General features: G+C 40.8%; 6 protein-coding genes across 6 annotated transcripts; 2 read left to right on the forward strand and 4 right to left on the reverse strand.

The window, feature by feature from the left end:
* Nucleotides 1-4,937: 4,937 nt before the first annotated feature.
* CLUP02_12019 (uncharacterized protein) lies at nt 4,938-7,339 on the forward strand (the record flags this gene model as incomplete). The annotated part of the gene is made up of 6 exons (XM_049290984.1): nt 4,938-4,962; nt 5,239-5,299; nt 5,369-5,556; nt 5,648-6,273; nt 6,324-7,229; nt 7,271-7,339. 6 exons carry the CDS (start codon nt 4,938-4,940, stop codon nt 7,337-7,339), a joined length of 1,875 nt encoding a protein of 624 aa, XP_049148129.1.
* A 57-nt stretch (nt 7,340-7,396) lies between these two features.
* On the reverse strand, nt 7,397-8,364 carry CLUP02_12020 (class II aldolase/adducin domain-containing protein; the record flags this gene model as incomplete). The annotated part of the gene is made up of 3 exons (XM_049290985.1): nt 7,397-7,486; nt 7,545-8,076; nt 8,138-8,364. 3 exons carry the CDS (start codon nt 8,362-8,364, stop codon nt 7,397-7,399), a joined length of 849 nt encoding a protein of 282 aa, XP_049148130.1.
* A 774-nt stretch (nt 8,365-9,138) lies between these two features.
* On the reverse strand, nt 9,139-10,437 carry CLUP02_12021 (uncharacterized protein; the record flags this gene model as incomplete). The annotated part of the gene is made up of 1 exon (XM_049290986.1): nt 9,139-10,437. One exon carries the CDS (start codon nt 10,435-10,437, stop codon nt 9,139-9,141), a length of 1,299 nt encoding a protein of 432 aa, XP_049148131.1.
* A 1,990-nt stretch (nt 10,438-12,427) lies between these two features.
* On the reverse strand, nt 12,428-12,775 carry CLUP02_12022 (uncharacterized protein; the record flags this gene model as incomplete). Its single annotated transcript, XM_049290987.1, has 1 exon — nt 12,428-12,775. One exon carries the CDS (start codon nt 12,773-12,775, stop codon nt 12,428-12,430), a length of 348 nt encoding a protein of 115 aa, XP_049148132.1.
* A 7,393-nt stretch (nt 12,776-20,168) lies between these two features.
* CLUP02_12023 (uncharacterized protein) lies at nt 20,169-21,377 on the reverse strand (the record flags this gene model as incomplete). The annotated part of the gene is made up of 1 exon (XM_049290988.1): nt 20,169-21,377. The coding sequence occupies one exon, from the start codon at nt 21,375-21,377 to the stop codon at nt 20,169-20,171; it is 1,209 nt and encodes a 402-aa protein (XP_049148133.1).
* A 1,529-nt stretch (nt 21,378-22,906) lies between these two features.
* On the forward strand, nt 22,907-23,185 carry CLUP02_12025 (uncharacterized protein; the record flags this gene model as incomplete). Its single annotated transcript, XM_049290989.1, has 2 exons — nt 22,907-23,104; nt 23,165-23,185. The coding sequence occupies 2 exons, from the start codon at nt 22,907-22,909 to the stop codon at nt 23,183-23,185; spliced, it is 219 nt and encodes a 72-aa protein (XP_049148134.1).
* Between the last annotated feature and the right edge of the window lie 121 nt (nt 23,186-23,306).

The raw sequence follows: 23,306 nt of genomic DNA on the forward strand, positions 1-23,306 counted from the left end.
TAATCGTACGAAAAGCGCGAGATACTCGAGATCCGTTAGATTAATAATAAAAATAACCTCGTAAACGCTTTTATAAAAGCAGTACTAAATAAAGGATTAGAGTAATTTATAAGTAATAAAAAAGTTACCGTACAAATAGAGGGATAGGTTATATAAAAAGAGTAAAAAAAAGGGGGAAAAAGAGACGACTTAGTAAACGGGCCCGAGGTTAAATTATACTTCTAACCGTAGCGGTTAAATTAATAAAAATAAAAGAAAGTTAGTATCGGATTAGAAGTCTAATTCGATCGCGGTATATAGCCGACTACGCAGGGGCTAATTAGGGGCCCTATTTACGATTATCGTAGCTAGCCTAACTTACGGTTAGAACTTCTTTTTTATACCTACGCAGATATTTATATAGTTTAATTAATCTCTTCGTTAACTACGGTTCGAACTAACTACCCTATAATAAGGATACTAATAATAAAAAAGAAGCCCTTTAGCGGCCCTCTAGAGGATTCTTTTCTTTTCTCCTTAGATCCTCGTCTTTTTAGCCTTTTTTTAGGCTAATAATAACTTTAGTAAGAGGTCGTAGGACTACTTTAGAGTAGCCGCTTTCTTTTTAAATTAATCTCCGAGATCTATAATACTCTTAGCTTAATATTATTAAGACCTCTAAATCCCCTCTTCTCTCGTTAAACCGTCCCCTATATTATATTCCTAAGTAATACCCGGGGGGTAGTTAAGGGAGCTATAAGGAGGTTATTTAGATCGCGGGCTTAAGGTCGTACTTATAAGATCCTCGTAGTAATAGACTTTCTTATATACTATAGATCTCTTAGCTTAATAACTCCTATAGGGTTACCTTCGCCGCTAAGTAAGAATATTTACGTTTAGAAATCCCCTTTTTTAATCGCGCGGTACTCTTTTATACTATATTTTTATTAATTTAACTAGTTAATTTTTAATCGTAGGCCGGCCGCGGAAAAATCGTTTAGTAAAAAAGCTACTCGGGGCGATAGTAAAAGGCTAATTACTTAAGCGGTTCCGTTAATTAACGTAGTTTAATATAGTAAATATCGACCTCTCGTAGGTAGTAAAGGGCTACGATTACTTAATTCCGTGCGGTATTTAAGAATCGCCCCCTTTTTTATTTATTTTTATAAGGTTAATTAGTACGAATCTCCTATTTTATATAGTATTAAGAGGTTATCTCTTTTGCGTAGTAAAATACCTTACCGATCTACGATAGTAAAATTTAACTACTAATTAGTATTAGTATCCCTATTATAGGGTAGTTAGTTCGAACCGTAGTTAATAAAGAGATTAATTAAACTATATAAATATTTGCGTAGTAGGTATAAAAAGGAGGTTCTAACCGTAGGTTGGGCTAGCTACGATAATCGTAAATAGGGCCCCTAATTAGCCCCTGCGCAGTCGGCTATATACCGCGGTCGAATTAGACTTCTAATCCGATAGATATAGTAGCCGGTAGTCGAACTTTCTCGGCTTTAGTAAACTATAAAACTAGACCCTATTAATAGTAGACTAACTTTTTTAACGGCCTGATAATACCTAGAGGAGATAGGCTCGAGAGAATCGGGGCGGTTTTGGATATTAAGTAAAAGAACGGTAAATTATATATTTAAACTATTATTACTCTAACTTGTATTTTTAAATACTACCCTTGTGGCTATCTAAATTTATAGATATCTTCTGCTACGGCTAGAGCGAAGGGTGCCTTAGCTTAGACTAGGTACTTAGTTTTAAGTAATCTAATATATTACGTCTTAGGGTTTAGCGGCATTAGGGGTTTTTAAGGATAGGCATTTCGGTTACTTCGGGTTCCTAGTTCCTAGTGCCTATTAACTTAGGTTTCCCCTAGCTATAATAAGAGATACTTAGTCTCGTTCGTAGCTAATAAGTAGACGATTATAACGTTACTTAGGATATCTACTATTATAGTGTATAAGAAGAAGCGGATTTTGCTCTAAATTAGTACGAATAGATACCTTAATCTTATAAGAGAACGAACCCCGAACGCGAATTAATATAGGTAGCTAGGGTAGTATGTTATTACGGACTAGATAAGTCCTTTTATATCGCTTATTAATATAAACAGTAAGAAATAGTACTAGTTAATAAGTAGTTGCGCCGCTAATAAAAAAAAAAAAACAAAAAAAAAAAGGTCGAGAAATTAGGCTAAATAGTATTTAAGACGTCTATAGTAAGTCGGCTAAGGTATTAGAGAGTAACCGATTTTAGTTCTATATTGAGTAAGGATAGGCGCTCTTTGCCTAGCCCCTCTTTCTAAAGCTCTCTTTATAATTCTATGCATAGTAGGCCCCTAATCCTTAAAGCTTCTTCTTAGGAAGCTAAAGCGTTTTATATTAAAGGCGATAATACGGAGTATGCTAGTAATGCGGCGGTATTATATTATACGAGCCTTCGTCCGTTTAATCGAAAACATAGCGGTATATAAAAAACTTATAAAAATATATACGAAGAGACGTTTTAAAAGACGTAGAAATGCCTCGGCTATTTAATTTCCTAGGCTATTTATAGGCCTTGCTTTATATCGCTTCTAAGTTCTTATTGATAATTAGGTCCGTGTTATAGGATAGATAGTATATAGCGGGCCAGCGATCCCTAAGAAATTATATAATCTGCGTAAGTCTTCGACTCCCCTAGTTTTTAGTAAATATTCTCCCTTTACCCGTGCTTCTTAATATTTAACCTTAACTACTTACGAGCCTAGATTGTTATTATTACTTAGTGCTCTAAGCGTAGTAAAAAACCTACCTAGCTTACGATCCTCCTTATTATTAGACTCGCTATAGCTAGGTTCCCGGAACGTTAATAGCTTAGACCCTAACTAGGCGTAGGGCGTTAGTAGTAATCGATACGATTAGTAACCTTTGCGTTAGCTAGTTATAATAGGCCATTAGCTAGCTACTTTTTCTCGTACGACCTAGCTCTATTAATATAATGTCTAGTTATTTAAAAGCCCTTCTTTCCTCGTAGCTAGAGTTTTAATATTATAAGGAAGAAAGATAATAATCTAGCTAGGTTTATTACCTAGGACTCTATTATAAGTAGCGTAGCGTAGTAAAGCTTTACTAGCTATCCTTAGTAGCCCCTTTTATACTATACCCGCAAAGAAGATTAAAACGATTATAAACGCGAGTTATAAACGATACTTATTATAGCCCTATAGACCCGCATTAAGTCTAATACTAAGACTAAATTATTTCTGTAGGTATTATTTAGTATAAATAAGTACTTAAAATATTAAACGTAGACCCTTATTATGACGGTAACGCTAAGGTTTTTACCTGTTAGAGGTAAAATCTCTAAGTTATTATATAGTGTACTTACTTTTTTATAATAGTAATCGTACTTCTATTTGACGTTAGCGTTAATGCCTTAGGACCCTCCGTAGACTAGCTCTGGAGAGAGTTTTTTAATAACTAATAGTTTTTATTAATTTATAAAGAATAGAACGAACTAGCGATAGGGCCCCTATTGTTCGTAAGTCTCGGGAGTATATATTTATATACCTCTATCTCCGAAACCCTATCTTACGACTATTTTTTATCTTCCTTGTACTTAGACTAGCGGTATATTATCTTCTCTGTTTATAGCTATTTCTGAGAGGAATTAATTGTTATTTTTATTACCACGACTTTTACGTATTAGAATTAGCTAATTTGCATGCGCAATAGTAGATTACCCTAAATTAACGAGCGCTTAGTTTAATGATTTATAATGTTACTAACTACTAAGGTCTATGTGATTATTAAGCCCATTCTAAGTACGGATTATCGTATATATAGCTACTCGAGTAGAAAATAAGGTATTTAAAGAGCTTTAATTAAACCTTAAATAGTAAGTGACCTCTAATTTGTAGTAGCTTCTACCTAGCCGCTTTTAAACGTGATACGAATGACTTATGATAAGGTTTTCCCGAGCTTAATAAGTAGAGCCTAGCCTTCGGTAGGGTAGTTTCATAGGGCGATAATTTTTATAAGGCTAGGTAGAGGTAATATAAAGTAGCTCTATAGGTACTTATAAAACCTTAGTTAAGTAAAGACTTGTAGCTAGCGAGCGATAATTTATAGATATCTATAGTATAATTATAGGGCTATAAAAGCGTCTAAGACCCTTCGTACGATTATATACTTATAAGTTAGCTTCTCCGGATAGGGTTGTGAACTTATTACTATATCACGAGCTAATTGCTAGTAATATAACCGTCTCTAGTCTTTCTCTAGTTATTTTTATTATAAAGCTATTTAAACGATTAGGAGGGAAAAGATTTAGATTATTACGCGATTTGTTTTTACCCTTTTTAAAAGTACTTATGTAAGTATTAACGCCCTCTAGTACTTAATGGAATATTTTACTATGTGGCATACTTCTAAATTACCTAAATGTACTTTTTATACGATAAGCAGCCCTGGCTAAAGGAACCGCCTTAGTAGAGGAGGCTTGTGCTCCTTAGCTTTCGTTAGCCTTAAAATCTTAACTCTGTCTTAGTAAAAGTAGTTTTAGATCTAAAATATTAAACGGCTAGTGGCAGCTTGAAGAACTTAAAGATACCCAGAGCTTTCGTTACGTACTTACTAATTAGCTAATTACTAAAGAAGTCCGGGTTGCTATTCGAAAGTAACTACCCTAAGACTAATCCTCTTATCCTATATTTATGAATTATTAGTCCCTTGAATTAGTTTGTTTAAATAAATTGAATAAAGGTACCTTATTCTTTTAATAACTAATTTCGGATTTAGTATCCGATAAGTTATTTCCGTATGAGTTACCCACAATCTCCCGCTAAACTATATTAGTTTAAGCTAGTAATAGGTAGAAAGTCTTCCTATTATCTTCGGAACATTCGATAATGTTATGTTATTTTAGGACCTAATTTTGTTCGGTTATTATAACGTAATAGCAAAATGCTTAACATATTGGAGAAGAAAGGTGCGCTATGACGCAGGTCTTCCTACTTACTTAGCGTGCACTCGTCTAGGATTAATATACCAAAGGGTGATCTCTAAAAGGATGCTGACTTAGCTAGAACCTAATTAGCCCAGTGTAGGAAGTAATATCTCACCTTAGAACATAAGCTCGCTATAGGAGAAAATTTCGGATCGAAACAGACAAAATTACTTTACAGGTGCGTAGAAATGCCTGGCTCATCATCTATATAAGGTAAAATCGGATGTTTGTTTCTTCTCTAATCCAGGCTCTACATAGTACCAATGCGATTATTCAATATCAAGCCATCTCTACCAGCATATGTCATTATTGTCACCACGTGAGAAATGAGCTAATATTAATTAGTTGAGGAACTAATTGCCACATCCGAGCTCATTCAAAAAACAAGAAATCGGATCGAAGTCGATATGATTTGCCATCAACTCGAAGTGATATCCAATGAAGAAAATCCCATGACGTCCTCTATTGGAGCCTTCTCTGTTATTGTTCCTAAGGATACTCAGTTAAATAATGGGTTTCAGACGCCCAAGGACTTCGACTTCAATATGAGTTCAGACGCCAGACTCCTCGATCATGGTGCGTCTTCCTATAAGGGGTAGTCATTAAGAGCCACGAATTATTCCTCGCTAGTGGCTTCCTTGATTATCACCGGCTTACAGAGTCACAGTGGAAGAAGCTATAGTCACTGGCCAGGACATTGGCCACACTACGCTACAGTCAGATACAACCGAGAAGTTGAGCGAGTTACTTGTCTTGGACTCCGAAACCAATGATTCTCTCCAAGAGTTGCTTCCCGGCTCGGTCGTACCTTCACCTGGAGTCGCTGCAATAGTCAACGCCGGAGCCTTCCCTTTGGTACATGATTTCGACTTGATTCTGACAGGTCCAAAGACTTTTACCAGCTCCCTACCGGAAACGACGTTCTTCTTACTTGACCACTACAAATCAAACATGCTGGATTCTTTTACTCCAAAGCGCAACCGCTGTCCACCCTGGAAATTTCTGCACCTGCCCAGCGCCTTGCAGGCTGTATCAGAGATAAGCATCTGGGGCAGTACAGATCCCGTAAAAACATCTTTGCTGTATGGAATCTTATCGGTCTGTGCATACAACCTAGAGGCCTCCTCTAATACCAACGAGGAGGTCGCCGGTTTCTGGGGTCTTGCAGCCGCCGGGTTTTCTCAAACTGCTAGGGCACAATTATCGCTCGGTAGATTGCCTTGTGCAGAAGACTTGTGGCCGAGCCAATTGAACGAGTTTGTGATGGCGACGATGAGTATGAACACAATATCAGTGTGTTTTGAACTTCCACTACCCTTTGTGCTGAGACTAACGTAATCAAGGTCATGAGCGGCAAGTTCAACGAAGCCAGGGCATTCCTCCTCGCAGCCGAGCGCCTTATGGAAGAGCCATGTGCGGTCGAACCCCTTCAAAGCCGAGAGGCAAAAGTTCTCCGCAACATGCTTCAATATACCCGAGTCTTTGAGGAGACAACACATATTTACCCAGAGATGAAGACACCCGCCCACTGCACCAGTGCTAGTTTACGGCTACCAGATTCATATATCGATGAACCCCCAAATGCACATTTCGACGCCAAGTTTCCATCTTTAAGAAGTAGAGTTTTCGTGAAGAACCACGATCCCAGACATTTGAATTCGTACACCACGAATGTTCCAAACACTCAGGAGGCTCAACAAAATCTGTGTACGACCACAACCTTTGAGGGTATTTTCGGACTACCCGAGTCTCTTGTCAGTCTCATATCACGTACAACCCATCTGATACGCGTTCTTAGCGATGCTTCGACCGGACTTGAGACTCCTGGAATCGTTGACACCATTCGAACACTAGAGCATGACCTTTGCGCATGGACTTTCGAAGGGCACGCCACAAATGCCCCACATCAGAGGCAAGATGTCGAAGATCAGCAAGAAGCTGCCTTCGATAATGCGAGAGAAGCAATTTATGCAGCAGTGGAGATATACTTCTATCGAGAAGTTCGTCATGTCAACCCAACTTCAGTTCAGCATCTTGTCGAGAAAGCGTTGAGGCATCTTCTCGATTACGAGAGAGATGCTGAAGAGCGCGGCAACTTGGCTGTAGCGGGGGTGTGCTGGGCTGCCTTTATCGCTGGATGTGAAGCTGAAGGAGCCTCTTCGAGACAAAAGATAGCTCAATTTCTCTCACGAATTGCCCGAAAGAGCGGCACTGGTAACTTTAGAGCTGCATCGGAGTTTCTTCCTTGCGTGTGGAAATCAAGGATGGGGTTGGACACGTTCGATCAAAGCTGGAGAGAAGTGATGAGATCATCAAATACGTGTCTCATTTTGTCGTAATACATATTCTCAAGACCTAGGCTCTTCGTTTCCATGCGCTTATGTCATACTTCCTTCTCAGTATTCGATCTATTCATTTACTTTCCGTGACTCTCTGATCCAGATTTGAGGCTTCGCAATAATGTCTCGTTCTGGATCTCCGGCTGAAACTCGCAGTACAGCGAATCCTAGTGCAAAGAGTCATTAAATAATCATTTGGCTTTCTAGGAGAGTACTATCACTTACCGAATCGCTACTTGTCTCGAAAGTGTGCTTGGCTGTTGCATCATCGATGCATTTCTTCTCGAGGCCGTCCTTTGCAGCCGCTTCGACTAGTAGCTGTATCTCACAACAACGTTCCATCAGTGTGAAGAGATAAGCGGCCTCGTCAACACTCTGGCCGACGGTGAGCAAGCCGTGGTTCTGCATGATCAACCCTCTCCCATTTAGACCCAATGCCGATGCCACAGGATCACTCAAGCTTTCTTCAAAGACCAGGCCACCATAGCTGGTTAGCACAGCTTGAGCATCTCCATAAAACATAGCGGCGTCTCCATTTAACATCTCAAAGGGGCGTCCAAATGCCGACCAAGCTTTTCCGAACCTAGTGTGACAGTGGCACGCGGCAACAACATCAGGACGGGCTCTGTGGATCGCAGAGTGAATGAGGAACCCTGCCGCGTTCACTGGACGCGATTTGTTTCCTCCAATGACTTCTCCCTGTTCGTTCACCAACGCCATGTCGCCAGGGGTTAGCAACGCAAAGTGAACGCCGAGGCTATGAAGATAGATCAGCCTTGCAATCATATCTTGATAATCCAGTGGAAGAGTCTTCTTACGGATTGAGCCAAAATCTGTCGGGGAACTCTGGATCCCGAACGGAAATATGCCCGGCCATTCCCTCGCTGTAGCCTCTGCGCGCAAATACGTGGAAGGCATGTGCCATGTGATCCAGCATGAAGGCGCGCTTGTCGGAAACGTCGGAGAACGTAGGCATTGCTTGCATGGTGCTGCCCTGGACGATAGCATCGAGCGGTGTTTTCTTTTGGTCGCCTAAGGAAGACATTGTGATGTCGTCAAGCTGTGCCTTCGTGTCTGTGCTTGGTACGGTATCCGAAAGTTATGCGAGATCACCGTGGCTCATCTAAATTGAGAGAGCCATGAAGTCGTGGCTTCCAGTAGCAAGTTTCAGTCCTCCTGGAAGATTAGAGGCTCATTTTATAGTATTGCGAAACTCGGCTTCGTGAGAGAGACCAAATGGGTCGTCGAATACTTCAGTCGTCGTCGGCCGAGCTCGCCCAAACCAGAAAGCAAGGTGGGGAAAGGGAGCCCATCCATCCGTCTACTTACACTGAAAGGTTTCACGGGCCCAGGCCCCGGGTCCAACATCTATTGATGGGACTAAGCACTAGGAGTGCATGTAGATTAGATTGAGAGGTTACGTTTACTGATGATTCGCCCAGGTTCAACATGGTACTGTTTTCAGTCATTTCGGCCGACCTTTCCAAAGCTTTTTCCAAAGCTTTACAAAGAAAGGTGGGCCATTCACTTCTAGAACGAGGTATACCAATCAGCATGCCTGAGAGGACGGCCCTCAACATTTGGTCGGAAATTGACAAGTGTCTTGCTAGCACTGAATTGAGACAGTGTTACTCTATCACGGCAGCCTTGAATGTAGACAGCATTCTGCTGCTTCAGGTTCAATGGAGGAAAGGAATTGTGCATTCAGTCGATCTTTGTTCTCTTCGATAACGGGTATCTACTCTAGACTCCGGCGTCCATTTTGACGCAAAGCCTACTTCAACTCTTTAGACGGTTAATGAGATTCAATTTCGAGGTCTTAGGCAGCCTGACAAGCTTTGACTGGGATTCCCAACAATCTGGTCAACCCGAAAAGTCTACCCATGCTCTCCTTGGCTCCAACCCTCAGCTCCTTTTTCACGGCACTTCTCAAGGACCCCTTCCAACCAAGGAAGGCCTCGGTCGTTGGCGCCCAGCCGCGGGAAAAGTCAACTTGCGCAGGCTGCATCGTCATCCACGGCGTCTTCTCACCAACCATTTGGGGTGGGTAAACAGCCGAGAGCTGCCAAACTTGCGCCGCCGAGACTGGCATCGGGGAGCGGGCAACCACCCAGTAGAATCTGCTCAGTGTATCAACGCCGCCGATCAAAGCTTCATCAAACGCGTCGGGGTTCCCGCTCGAGGCGCGAAGGAATTGGAAGTACACCTTCGTCAGGCGCAGCGCATCGTTGGCGCGACAGTCGCGAAGCTGAGGCGTGTCCGCAGTCCACAGCGGCGTGTAGTGATATGGGTGATCGGGCTCGCGGGCGTTGCCGAGGTCGCCGAATTTCCACTTTCTAGGATCGTGCTCGGATGTTACGAAGATGTTGTCTAGCTTGACGTCGTCGTGACACAGGTCGTGCGTCATGTGTAAGCTATCGAGTGCTGAGAGAAGAGACTCGAAAGATGGTCTAAACATTTGATCAAGCTCACGATACGAGTGTCGGTCGCCAGACCTACGCAACTTCTTTGCCAGGTTTTTAAGGGTGCCTGACTTGAGAAACGGCGAGACGAGGTGCCACTTTGGAGCCCCTGACGGTTCCGTGGCAGCTAAGAAGTAGTCTTGGACAGGGACGAAGTGTTCTCTGTATCGCTCATCGTCCATCAATGTCGAGCCGTCATCGTGTCCGCCCATGATCAGACTCGCAGGGATCTCTGTGGGCCATCTTCTCGCAGACGCGTCTTTTCCTTGAATGCAATTTCGAAAAGGACTGGTTTCCTCATTGTAGACTTTGATGACAGTATCGTTAAACGTGAATGTTTCACCCTCTCTGCCTTTTCCAAGCTTCTTCCAATGGCGCCGGTTGTCCAGTAAGATGCCACGTGCAGCACTTGTGGTATCGGGATTGGCTTCCCATCCGGTGCTTGAAAGTATTGCCTCGTCGTGATCCGCAAGGGGTGCGAACTTTGTCGGGAGATACTTGACTTTCATGTCCTCTCGATAGCGGAAATTAAGGTCCAACAAATGATACATGGCGACGATGGAAGCAATTACCAGGAACCGAAGTGTCATCCGCGCGGTGAACGACTTCAGTCCCCTCCGACGAGCCCCAACGGGGCTCCAACTGCGACCTGTCATCGACAAACGTCGATACGCTGTGATGATTGAGTGTGAGAATCTTTGTAGGGAGATTCGTGAATGGAAAATTAGCGGCAGCCCCTTCCGTCCACCTAATAAAGACGGCCGCCAAGCGGCCAAGTGCCGTCAGAAGCCAGTAGCTCATCCATGCCATTTGCGTGAGCCGACTTACAATAATACCAGGGAGGGATAAGGAAGCGAATAAGCTACGCGACTACGACTGTTCCCCGCCGTCATACCGCCAAGGGGTTGCCACGTCGTCTAGCCATCCCCGTCTCGGGAAGCAAACAACCTCAAAGCCAAGTTTATGACAGCCCAGATCTTGCTCGTCTGGGCCGCTGAAACAGGTGAGCTTTCAGAGGTGGTTGCACCCACAACCTTTCTCTGCTCTGGTGAGCCCCATAAACAAGGCGGAACCCGGGCCAGCTCAAGTCATGACAAACATGCGCCCCAAGCTTGGCGATGGCTATTTTGTCTCCTTGCCGACGGTAAATTGTCGCGTACTTGCGTCGAGGAGTTGGACCTCCGAAATGAGTGCCGTCTCCTGAGTCCATGCGCTGTCGATCTAGGGTGTCGGCCAAGTATACCTTGGAAGCCAATCAAATCCCCAATAGCGGTTCCAGAAACCTGCCCAGGTGCTGCATTTGGGGTTGATATTTCGCAAGCGAACACGGCACGTGGGAACACAAGTTTTCGGAACCTGGTCCTAGCTGGGAACATGAAGCACGGTAGACCTCGGGATGACCTCAGTCTTTCCTCCTTTAGTCGAAGCCGGAGGGCTCCTTGGGTGCGGTGGCACAGGTGAGAAGGCGAAGCCAGATCAAGGTCGATCTGAGGTGCGAGACAGAGGGGAATCTCCCTCATACCCCAACGAAGTCAACCTTCCTGCGAGGGCTGATGTCATGGATTCCCTGCCCATCTCTCAACCCACCAGATAAATTATGGATATGCCATCTTGCGTACCATGTGCAGACTATCCCCCCGAATGCCACGCCGTTATTTCCACGACAACGGCCTCTGCCGAGTGTCTGCCAATTTCTAAATGGGTCCTGTTGCTTGGTTTGCTTATCAGCCTTAGGTTTTTTCTCATATTCCTTGGCTATTTGTTGGAATGATTATCAACTTGGCTTCGTCCCCTTCTTTGCTTTCGAAAACGCTTCTTGTTTTTGAGAAAAGAAAAAAGGAAAAAAAGAAGGAACAAGAATTGCAGCTATTGAGTACGTACCGGACTCCCCAAAATAATGGATCGCAGGAGCTGTTGAACAATGCCGTCATCTGATGAGCGGTTGAATCGATGGACTGCCTTGCCGTCCAACTTTCAGCTGGGAGTGCCGCTTTGACACTTATGATTCGGCGCGGCTTCTGCAACCAATTTACCCATCTCACTGTGCACGCAACTCCGGTCTGGTCAGCTTCTCTACTGGTCCAATAGAAGGCAGATCTGAGTCATGTAACAGACTTCTCCCCAATGGCGGACAACACCGCGATCCGAAAGGTTGGGGTCTTAGAGCTAGAAAGGCAAAATCCGCCTCGCCCGTTCTAATCCACAGACTGCCGCACAGCGCATGCCAAGAAACTCAATGGGGGCTCTGCAGCAGAACAGAATTACCAGACTGTTTGAACTCTTATATGCAAAGCGTCCCGAGCTCGACAGTTGGGTCACGAACCACCTAGACGCGGGGACATGGAGCCACATAGAGTCTAGTATCAAGCTAACCTTTCCTCTCCAAGAAGGGTTGAGAGTTAACAAACTCGTGCCCTGACTGTGTTGTTGATTGTAGAAGGTGGATTTGGTCAATACCTAAATTTTGTGCTGAGAAGTTTTTTTCACATACGCGCTTCGCATCTCGCAGACTTCGTCAGAGTGACAAGAGCTCAGGAAGTTCCGTTGGACGCACCAATTCTAGAGTTGCACTCCAGGTACTTTCCCTTCTTTGTGCCTTCTTTTAGACGTACTACGGAATTCACGTAAGTGAACTGGCCAGGAGCGTCACAGACTTGGCCCATGCTGCACCCACCACTTCTTGATTCTATCCGCCACGCTGCTGAGATAACAAGTTCCTTGACATTCCTCGTGCGGACAGTCATCCAGAGGCCAATGCTTGTCCTCGAATGCTTGCCTTTCGGAAACGGCAGGATTTACGCGCAGAGCTTCACCGCCCATGCCCACCGAGCAAATCTCCTGCTTCGTCAAGTAAGCCCATTCCGTCTGCAATGCTTCCAACCCCACCACGACCTTTTGGCGCTCCTCGTAGAGATACTGGACCAAATTTTGCGGCAGGACGTGAACAAGTTTTGTCTCTGGTATCGGATTAGAAGTCCAATTCGACCGCGGCATCCAGCCGACTGCGCAGGGGCTAATTAGGGGCCCTATTTACAATTATCGTAGCTAGCCTAACCTATAGTTAGAACCTCCTTTTTATACCTACGTAGATATTTATATAGTTTAATTAATCTCTTCGTTAACTACGGTTCGAACTAACTACCCTAGAATAGGGATACTAATACTAATTAATAATTAAATTTTATTATTATAAATTAGTAAGGTATCTTATTATATAAAAAGGATAACCTCTTAATACTATACGGGATAGGAGATTCGTACTAATTAACCTTATAAAAGTAAACGAAAAAGGAGGCGATTCTTAAATACCGTATAGAATTAAGTAATTATAGCCCTTTACTACTTACGAGAGGTCGACGTTTACTACGTTAAAATACGTTAATTAATAGAACTGCTTAAGCGACTAGCCTTTTATTATCGCCCTAAGTAGCTTTTTTACTAAACGACTTTTTTATAGCCGGCCTACGATTAGAAATTAACTAGTTAAATTAGTAAAAAGAAATACCTACGTAATAACTACTTACTTAATTAATTAGCATAACGAACGAGCTTAATAATACGGTATAAAAGAGTACCGCGAGATTAAAAAAGGGGATCTCTAAATATAGACATTTTTACTTAGTAACGAAGGTAACCCTATAGGAGTTATTAAGTTAAGAGATTTATAGTATATAGAAAAGTCTATTATTACGAGGATTTTATAAATACGACTTTAAGCCCGCGATCTAAATAACCTCCTCATAGTTCCCTTAACTACCCCCTAGGTATTATTTAGGAATAAAATATAGGGGACGGTTTAACGAGGGAGGAGGGGATTTAGAGGTCTTAATAATATCGAGTTAAGAGTATTACGGATTTTAAAAATTAACTTAAGAAAAAGGCGGCTATTCTAAAGTAGTCCTGCGACCTCTTATCAAAGTTACTATTAGCCTAAGAAAAGGCTAAAAAGACGAGGATCTAAGGGGAAAAGAAAAGAATTTTTTAAAGGGCCGCTTAAGGGCTTTTTTTTATACTAGCTCTTAGCACAAGATTACTAATTTCGAGAAATTAACTAAGTAATAAAAGGGATCGCTAGTAAGTAATAATTACCTAACTATAATTAAGCTACGAAAAAGACTACTTAAAAGATATAAAATAAGGTACCGAGAGGCTATAAAAAATAAGATCTCTAAAGTATTTAACCCCACTACGTACGAGTAATAAGTAAGCATTTTTAGTAAGTCCTTAGAATCTACGATTTTACGAGAAGGAGGGCTTAACTTCGTTAACCGTACTTAACGGCCTATATAGTTCTTAATAGCTTATATAGCTCTTTTACGAGCCGCCCGGCGTCTATTTTTAACTATTCTTACGGAATACTACTCTAAAAGAGGTAGGTTAAGGAAAGAAGCTATTTAGAGATTATAAAGAGTACGAGGCTTAAGAAGCTAGAAATATACGGGATAGTAGAAATCGGTAACTAGTAAAGATCCCGAGACTAATTACTATATCTTCTTATAATAATATAAACGTCTACCACTACTATTATAAAAAAGAATTACTAAAACCTACCCTTTTATACTAAACGAAAAAGAGGATCTTAATAAGTACGATAGCTAGCGATTTAAAAAGGTAGTAGTAATTACTAAAAATAATAAAAACGAGAGTAATAGTAAGACGGTAAGAGGAAGCGGGAATTTCTTAGACCCCGATAAATTCGTTAGGTAGTAAAAGCACGGATTTATTATAATTAGCGCGCGGATTAGATATATCCTTATTAAGATTAAATACGTTAATAACCGCTAATATAGGTATAAGCTAGAGCACGCCCCTTAGTAAGTTAGGGTAAGGAAAAAGAGGACGAAACCCGATCTTAAATAGAATCCTAATCCCTTATAAATAGGTAAATATTAACCCGGATTATTAGGGGACGTAGATATATAAAATCGCAGATCAGCCTAATAGTAAGTAAATTAATGTAGTATTAATCTATTTAACTAAGGTCTATAAGAAAAAGGGGCTATAGGGGTAACCCCTATTCTATAAGATTATAGACGACCTTAGTTACTAGCTAAACGAATAGTTCGCGAGCGTAAGCTTAGGAATTATAAAATTAGTTAATAAATTCTTTTATAGGCGAGGGGTATTACTAACGTAATTATAATTACGAGAGCTATATAAAATATTAATAGCAATAATTATAAAAGAGGAATTCGTATTATAGAACTAAGTATAGGTCGATAGAGCGTATAATCGCTTTAACGAATTTAAAAAAAGGGTAAACGACCTAGATTTCCTCCCTATAATTACTAACGGAAATCTATTATTATAAAAGGATATACCGGGGCAAAATATAGTACTAGAAGTACGATAATTAATAATTCTACCTATTTCGATCTATAACTCGTTACCGCTACTAATACGAAATTTAATACCGATCGGCTAATAAGAAAGGAAGTAGACGACCTAAAGTTACTAATAGTACGTAGCGATATAGGGATCGCATATAGATACCGAAAATCTAATAATAAATACGAGGTAATTTATAAACCTTAAAAAGATCTTCCTAAAAGAGAAATTATACTCTAGGGGGAAGTATAAGGTCTTATAAAAAACCCTAACGATATTTTATAATTATTACGAAAAAGTTAGAATTAGGGAATACTAGTATTATTTAGTAATTAATGTTATACTTATAAATAAAGCCTCTAATTATTATTATAAAGCAGTGCGTAATCTCGATTAAAACGACTTTTTTAGTATAATTAACGTAATCCGAAGCCGCTTCGAGACTTACGATAAGAACCTAGAGCTCCTATCTAAGCTATAAGCAATTTCTTTTATATTTATAGCTAGGATAATAGAGGGTAAATTGCGAGTAGAGATCCTCGAAGAGCTTATTAATCGAATTAATAAGCTAGCGAAAACCTAGCTAAATAAGGGGATAAATAAGCAGAAAGTCGGATATCTCTATACTATAGTTTAGCGTATATTAAAAATAAAAATAACCTTATACTAAGTACCCGAAGACTACGAGACGCTCTACTCGAGGCTAAGATTTAGTTTTAATATTAAGATAAGAATGCCGCGCTAAACCTATTTTTAAATATATAATAGCCCTTATTAATAATATTAGGTCGATCGAACGTATAATAAAAATAAAAAAAGGCTAGATATAGTAATCGCTAATAAGGAGGCCCAGATTCGTTAAATAGGTAGAGATTTAACTTATGGGTAGGGTAATAAAAGAGGTAATACTATATTTATAAAAAGGATAAATATTAGTTAAGTAACTACTCTAAAAAAGAGCGTACTAAATCGTACGAATAGTATAAAAAGTCGAGGGTAGTAAATAGTAAAACTAGCCCTCGTTAGTTTAACTAATTCTTTATTATATATAAGGGCAGATCCGGGGGCACGGAACTTAGCGACGGTAGCTAAAGTAGCAGCCTAAAGTATATACCCCCTATAAGAGATTTAGAAAATAAGGAAGATCTTACCCCCTATACTAACGAATTAAATTATAATAAAATTAATAATATTAACTACTCTTTTTTTACCCCGTTAGCCTCTAGAGGATATACGAAGCTAAATAAATAGAGGGTAGTAAAAGCTCTTAATAAGTAGGCTTTTATTTATAAATAGTAAAAAAAGGTCCCTTAAACGACGGATATAGAGGCGGCTAAAAGGGTAAATCTAATAGGGCTAAAGCCTATTTTCTTAATAATTAAGGAGAAGACGCTATCTCTCTTAATATTTAAAAAAAAGGAATATAGTACTAAGTAAATCTAAGGGTAGCTAGAGGGGTCCTTTTTATATTACTTAGATCCCTCGAATACTAAGCTCGTATAAGTATTTTATACGAGCGAAAAATACGGCCTAGACGATTTTTATAGGATTATCTTAGATATTAGGGTATTATAATAGTTAACTAGAAGAAAAGGGTAATTCTAGGCGCTATAGAAGATCGCGCTAATAATACTTAATACGTTAATAATCGGTATTATAAAAATTAGTTTCGGCCTAGGTAAGGAAATCGTCGCCCTAGGTATAGTAAAAGTAGAGACGCACTTCGGAACGATAACTTTTTATATTTTACCCGTTAATACCCCATTTCTCTTATATCTAAAAAATATAGATCGACTAAGTATTATATTTAATAATACGAGGAATAGAATCTCTAGTAGTAAGTACTTTAAAATAGTCGAACGATAATAGGAGTATGCGTTTATAAAGCTTATTAATAATACGAAGTCGATTAATTACCTAACGGAAAGTAAGCTTAGAAAACTATATTAAAGATTCGGGTACCCGTTAGTTACGAGGCTATATAACCTCTTAAAGTAATTAAGTAATAATAATATTAAAATAGGGGCGTTAGAGTAGTTAATAAAAGTATATTACTAATACTAAATAAATACGCAGAGCCCACGCATATTTAAGTTTAAATTGCGTAATAAGCTTAATTTTAACTAGGAAATCGTCGTTAATATCTTCTACTTAAATAGTTAGCTAGTACTATATATAATCGACGTAGCTATATCCTTCTAAGTAGGGCAATTCCTCTGGGATCTATAAATAAAAATAGTATAAATAGCCCTACGAAAAAGCTAAATCGATATATACTAGGGACCGCTAGATAGTATTAGAACCGACGCTAGTACTAGCTTTAAGTTAATAGAATTTAGGGATAATACGACGGCTTACGGTATATAGCTAAAAGTCGTACCCGTTAAAGCGTACTATAATATTAAAAAGATAGAAAGGGCATACTAATAGTTAAAAAGGGCGTTTAGAATTATTAAAAAAGAAAATCCGGATTTTCTTAACGACGAATGCCTCTAAATAGTACTTAAATACTATAACGACACTATAGGGCCTAACGGACTTATACTAACGCTATTAGTATTTAGAGTATATTTAAAAACGACCTTAGCCTTGTTACCGTTACTAAGTATAAGCTAACGAGCCTAAGTAGTTAAAAAAATAATACGGGTATTACGCGAGGTAAGTATAAAAAAGTAAGTTAATAAAGTAATTACTACGCGCAATAGGCCCGATATAAGGAATAATCTAAATATACCGCTAAATTTAAATATACGAGTATAGCGCGAAATTACCTAATAATAGGCTAAGCTATATAAGTTAATTTCCGTTAACGAGCGCTCTTATATAGTTACGAGAGATCGTAACTAGCTACTCGAAGTATTAATTACGGTAGTTAGACCGTACTATATAGATCTTAACGAGGTAATTTCTAACTTATAAAAAGAAGAAGAGCTAGGGGAAACTATATAACCCGCAGTAGAGGTATAGGAAATTATCCTTAATAAAATCGTCGTAATAGTACTAATAGACGACGAGGAAAAGGAAATTGCTAAAAGGGCACTAATACTACTAGCGAGACGTTATAAAAGACTACGACGGCAAGCCCTAACGCGGTAATTTATTACTAGCGACGAGGTAATTAATACTTTTTATATAATAAAAAAAAAAGCCGATTTTAAGCTAGCGGTTAAACTACGCAAGGAAGGCGTAATTATAATTATTAAAAAGCTGTATAAGGGATTAGATCTTATTAAAATAAACACTCTTTACGATCGAGGGGTTTATTAATTTATTTTATACGACCTAAAAAAATATATAAACCTCTATATATTTAAATTACGAATAGTTTATAAGATTAAAAAGAAAGGAATACCCTAGCTATACGAGAAGTCTAAATACGTAATTTAGGGGTACGGCGACGTTAAAAAGGCAACGCTACTTATATAATTACTTACTATATAGCGCTATAGCTAATAATTAATAATAGTACTAATAGTATTACTACGGAAAAGGGGATACGGGATTTAGAGCTATAATATTACTTAGGCCTATATTTAATCGGCCATAGGGCTTATAAGGAAAATCCTAGCCTATTTACCGAAAGAAATAGCTAGTAAGTACTTAGAAAGTACGATTATTAAAGTGCTTAAACTATTATATAGGCTCGTAGAATCGGGCACTTATTAGTAAGCTACTTATTACGATTTTTATATTAATTAACTATTAATAGTTACCTCTACGTACGACCCGTACTTATTAGTTACGGAGTATAAAAGCGACTAATTTAGGATCGTTAGAATATAAACCGACGATATATTAGGCCTATCCAATATTAACTTTATAAAAAAAGAGGATAAGGAGCTCTAAAAAGCGGGCTTTATAGCGAAGCTAAAAGAGGTCCTTATAATAAATACCCCCTTAGTATTTAATAACGGGATTTTTATAATTAAAAAGAAAACCGTCGTTTTTTAGTAAAAAGGGTAGGGCGAGAAGATTAACCTTATTAATCTAAATATAACTAATATTAAGAAGTAATATAAAGCTAAGCTCGCGCGAGGGGTATATATTATAAGTATTTATTAGCCCGAGGCGATTTTTAATTATATTAAAGTAGTATAGGCTATAGATCTAACTAAACGAGACGTCGAGGTACTTAATAAGCGGCTTAAGTAGTAATAAACGAATCTCGATCGAGGTCTCGTTTACTACTTAATCGACTTTATAACTAATAAGCTTTACGTCTTCGTTAATAAGTTATTTATGAATAATAACGACCTTATTTCGTAATTAGGGTATATTATTATCCTAGTTAATAAGAGTATAGGCGAGAGCGAATTTATTATATACGGTAATATAATCTATTACTCGTTAATTAAAAGTAAGTAAGTAATAAGAAGTATACTAATATTAGAGGTCTATAATATAATTAATAGCGTTAACCTCTCTTATATAATTTTAATAACGCTAAGGAAGATTACTAATCGAATTAGCTTTTTACCTATTCTAATAGTTATTTATACCGATTTTTATTTACTATACGAATACCTTACTAAATTAGGAATGACAAAGGAAAAGAGGCTTATAATTAATATTATAGCCCTTAAGTAATTATATAAAAAGCGCAAGATACTCAAAATCCGTTAAATTAATAATAAAAATAACCTCGTAAATACTTTTATAAAAGTAGTACTAAATAAGGGATTAAAGTAATTCGTAAGTAATAGAAAAGTTATTATACGAATAGAGGGATAGGTTATATAAAAAAAGTAAAGAAAAGGAGAAAAAGGAGACGACTTAGTAAACGGGCCCGAGGTCGAATTATACCTCTAACCGTAGTAGTTAAATCGATAAAAAAAAGAGAAAGTTAGTATCGGATTAGAAGTTTAATTTAACTACGGTATTTAGCTAACTACGTAGGGGCTAATTAGGGGCCCTATTTACGATTATTATAACTAGCCTAACCTACGGTTAGAACCTCCTTTTTATACCTACGCAAATATTTATATAGTTTAATTAATCTCTTCGTTAACTACGGTTCGAACTAACTACCCTGGAATAGGGATACTAACACTGGTATCTTCTAACACCCCGGGTCAATGCCATCGTCCGTCCTCTGCACCTCTTCGCGGTGCTGTTCCTTGGCAAGAATCCCAGCCATCTGATGCTCGAGAAACACCTGTCGAAGCCGTCGCAGATACCCACTATAAGATGCCGCGTCCGACTCGGCCCCAGCTCCGGCCCCGGATTCTCGGCGGTCCTCCATAAATCTCACAAAATGCAACTCCCCGAACCCGGACTGAAGAAACTCGGCCCCAAGCGCTGCGTCGCACAGGCAACCCGGCCCAGTCATATCAACAAGCTCAACATCCACCGCCACAAAATCACCACTTCTTCTCGCCACATCAACAGCACTGCCGTCCACCACCGGCGGAACCTCCCAATGCCACCGCGGCGACGGGGAACAGGGGTGAAACACGCTCCAACGCTCCACATCACGCCGCGTCCACTCCACAAACCAAAGCTCTTCTACAGACCCCAACAGCCTCAGCAAAACAGAGTCGGCCACCGACGCGGTCGCCGGCACGCTCTGCCATGGCGCCGCCCTATCCGCGCCGTTCAGCACAAGCGCTGAGCCCTCCAGCGCGAGCCTGCGCACTTGTCGCAGGTCCGCCGCTGGGAACTGGCCCACGTCCCACGGGCCCCCGCTCAACAACTCGGGACGGTCCTCTTCCTCGTAGGCGGCCTGTGAGAGGAAGAGAGTATCCCTATCAAAGTGGAACCACGTTCGTGGTCCGGCTGTCCGCGTCGCAAGGGCCAAGCGGTAGCCGCCCCGTATGAGCACGCCGCGAGACTCGGCGCAGGTGTGCAGTAGAGGTGGTATCGGGGCCTTGCTGTATAAGTAGCCCTCTCTCATGATCTCCCATGCGACCTTTGCATCGTTGGCTAGCCATGCGAGGGGTATTTCTGGACACCGAGCGGACGGAGCCCAAGGTTGTGGGATCGGTTTGCTGCCGGTGAAGCCGTGCTCCTCTAGGGTCGTTTGGCGGAGGCTACGTCCATCTCTTATACGCTGTTGAATCTCAGCAGCCCAGTTGATGCTGAAGAACTTGATATCAGGGTGGATCCGAAGCTGGACCGGATCTGTGCGGAGAATCTCCTTGAACTCGTCAAAGTCGACCATCGTCTTTTCCTCAACGTTCACGATGCGTGGCAGGGTGGCGAGCCAGTAGATTTCTCGCCGAATCTCAAAGGGCAGAGACAAGAAACGGTGAAATTTTCTTAAAGCCATGATTTCCTAAGGCGTAGCGCGAAAGATAACACGTTATAGAACGTGAACCCAGAACAAGCCGTGAAACAGGCACAAATAGCGTAGGCTTGCCAACGTACTCCGCATAGAGCGGGAGTAAGCCATTCTAGGCAGCACTCCAGAAGTTACAGGGATGAATAGCAGCTTGTCTTAGGTAAGTAAAGCTGCACGTTATTCTCAGTAACATAGGTGGGCTGGCATTTACTCTGGACTCCACTTTCTCGACCATGGACTTTTACTCAAAAACAGCATATCTGCAGAAGTCCCGGCTCCGAATTCACCAAATGCCATATGCTATCCTGATTGACGAGAATCTATGCATCAATCGGGGGAGGTCATCAATATAAGAGCAAGTGGAAGCTTTCGATGCCAAGATTGTTTCCTGTGTAAGTGGCTCTATTTTGACGTTCAAAGTGCGTCCGGTGGAACACTTCTAACTGCGGGTGGTCATGGCCACTCATGACTTTCTAGTCGACCAAGTCCTTGGTTCTAAGCAAGTGCTATAAGGCAGAGAACCAGGCGGTCAATTGTGTACATAATGCAACTGTGAGTTCAAATCACGACAACAGTCACTCAGAATATCCTACGAAAATGATACTTGTACTTCCAAAGTAGTAGCGATAACACTATTCACAAGGTTGAAGACCTCGGAGACTGGTTACCGATGCATGCAGCTCTGCAGCGATATTTCCCGCGGGTTATCAGGCCATGATTAATCTAGAGTCATCTGGGAAATAATTCCATATGACCCCCCAGTAGACAAGATAATTCTAGCCCCGAATAATCCAGGGAAATAAGCAGAGTCGCTGACTAGCTTCAATGTAAACCCAGTTCCACCAATGTGGTTGTGATTAGGACGGAGCTCTCCATACTTTATATGACCAGGCTATTTCCCGATAACGCAAGAGCGCAGGTTGCTCCCAGCTGACCAGCGCATTCGCCTTAACCATGTAGAAAAGATATGCGCTGGCTAGTGGTCTACCACAGCTTGTGAGGCTATGATCAATATAATTAAGTTCAAAAGGGAGGCCCGTACATGACTCGAATACCACTTCTCATGAAAAATCACCGAGCTTCTCTCCCCGAAACCACCAGGGGGTTTGATGTCACGAGTTATGGCACGCAGCAATGGGCATACGGAGTGTAGTAAAAGTGGCTTAACTATCAAAGTGGAAATAGACAAAAGGAAAAGGTCTATATACACGATATCTAAGATAGACACGTGATTCAGCACGTGACGGGCACTTTGTGAGGTGCGATTACTATCCCTGTTACGTGACATTTGACGATGCGGATTTGCGGCCCTAGTCCAAACCTCAATGCGTAGAATACGGGGAAAAAAAAACCAAATACGATACCGAGTAAGGAGAGCGTTCCTGTTTGTATAAATGGTTGGGAGGGACCTCTCAGCTATATCCGTTCCCTCCTACTAGCTCTCCGGATCAACCAGTAAAGACCCAAAGAAAGTTTTTAGCTCTGATCGCCAACTCACTCGCTTTAATTCGATCATCATGCAATTCGCAACTCTTCTCGCATTCGTAGCCGCGCTGGCCTCGCCCGCGATCGCGGCCTCGTGCAGACCATACAACAACCCGGGCATGATGGAAGGCAACTCCTGCACCGCTAGAGAATCATGCCCCTGGGGACAGAGATTCGGGGAGATCAAGGGGTACAACTTTGGCGATGATGGCAAGCCGTGTTCTGTTGACGTAAGACACGAAATTAACACGGGAAATTAGGTCATATCTGAATTGCTGACACTTAATTAGTTCACCTGCTGTACTCGGTAAAAGCGTCAGGAGGATTGCATGTCGAGGCGAGAAGAAGGCAGACTCCTTTCGGACGTCAGCATCGACGGGAACAAACCATTTTGTCAATTGCTTCACATCGGGTGTAGGAAGCCTCGGAGTG

The sequence above is a fragment of the Colletotrichum lupini genome, chromosome 6 (genome assembly GCF_023278565.1).
Source record: "Colletotrichum lupini chromosome 6, complete sequence".
NCBI lineage: Eukaryota > Fungi > Ascomycota > Sordariomycetes > Glomerellales > Glomerellaceae > Colletotrichum > Colletotrichum lupini.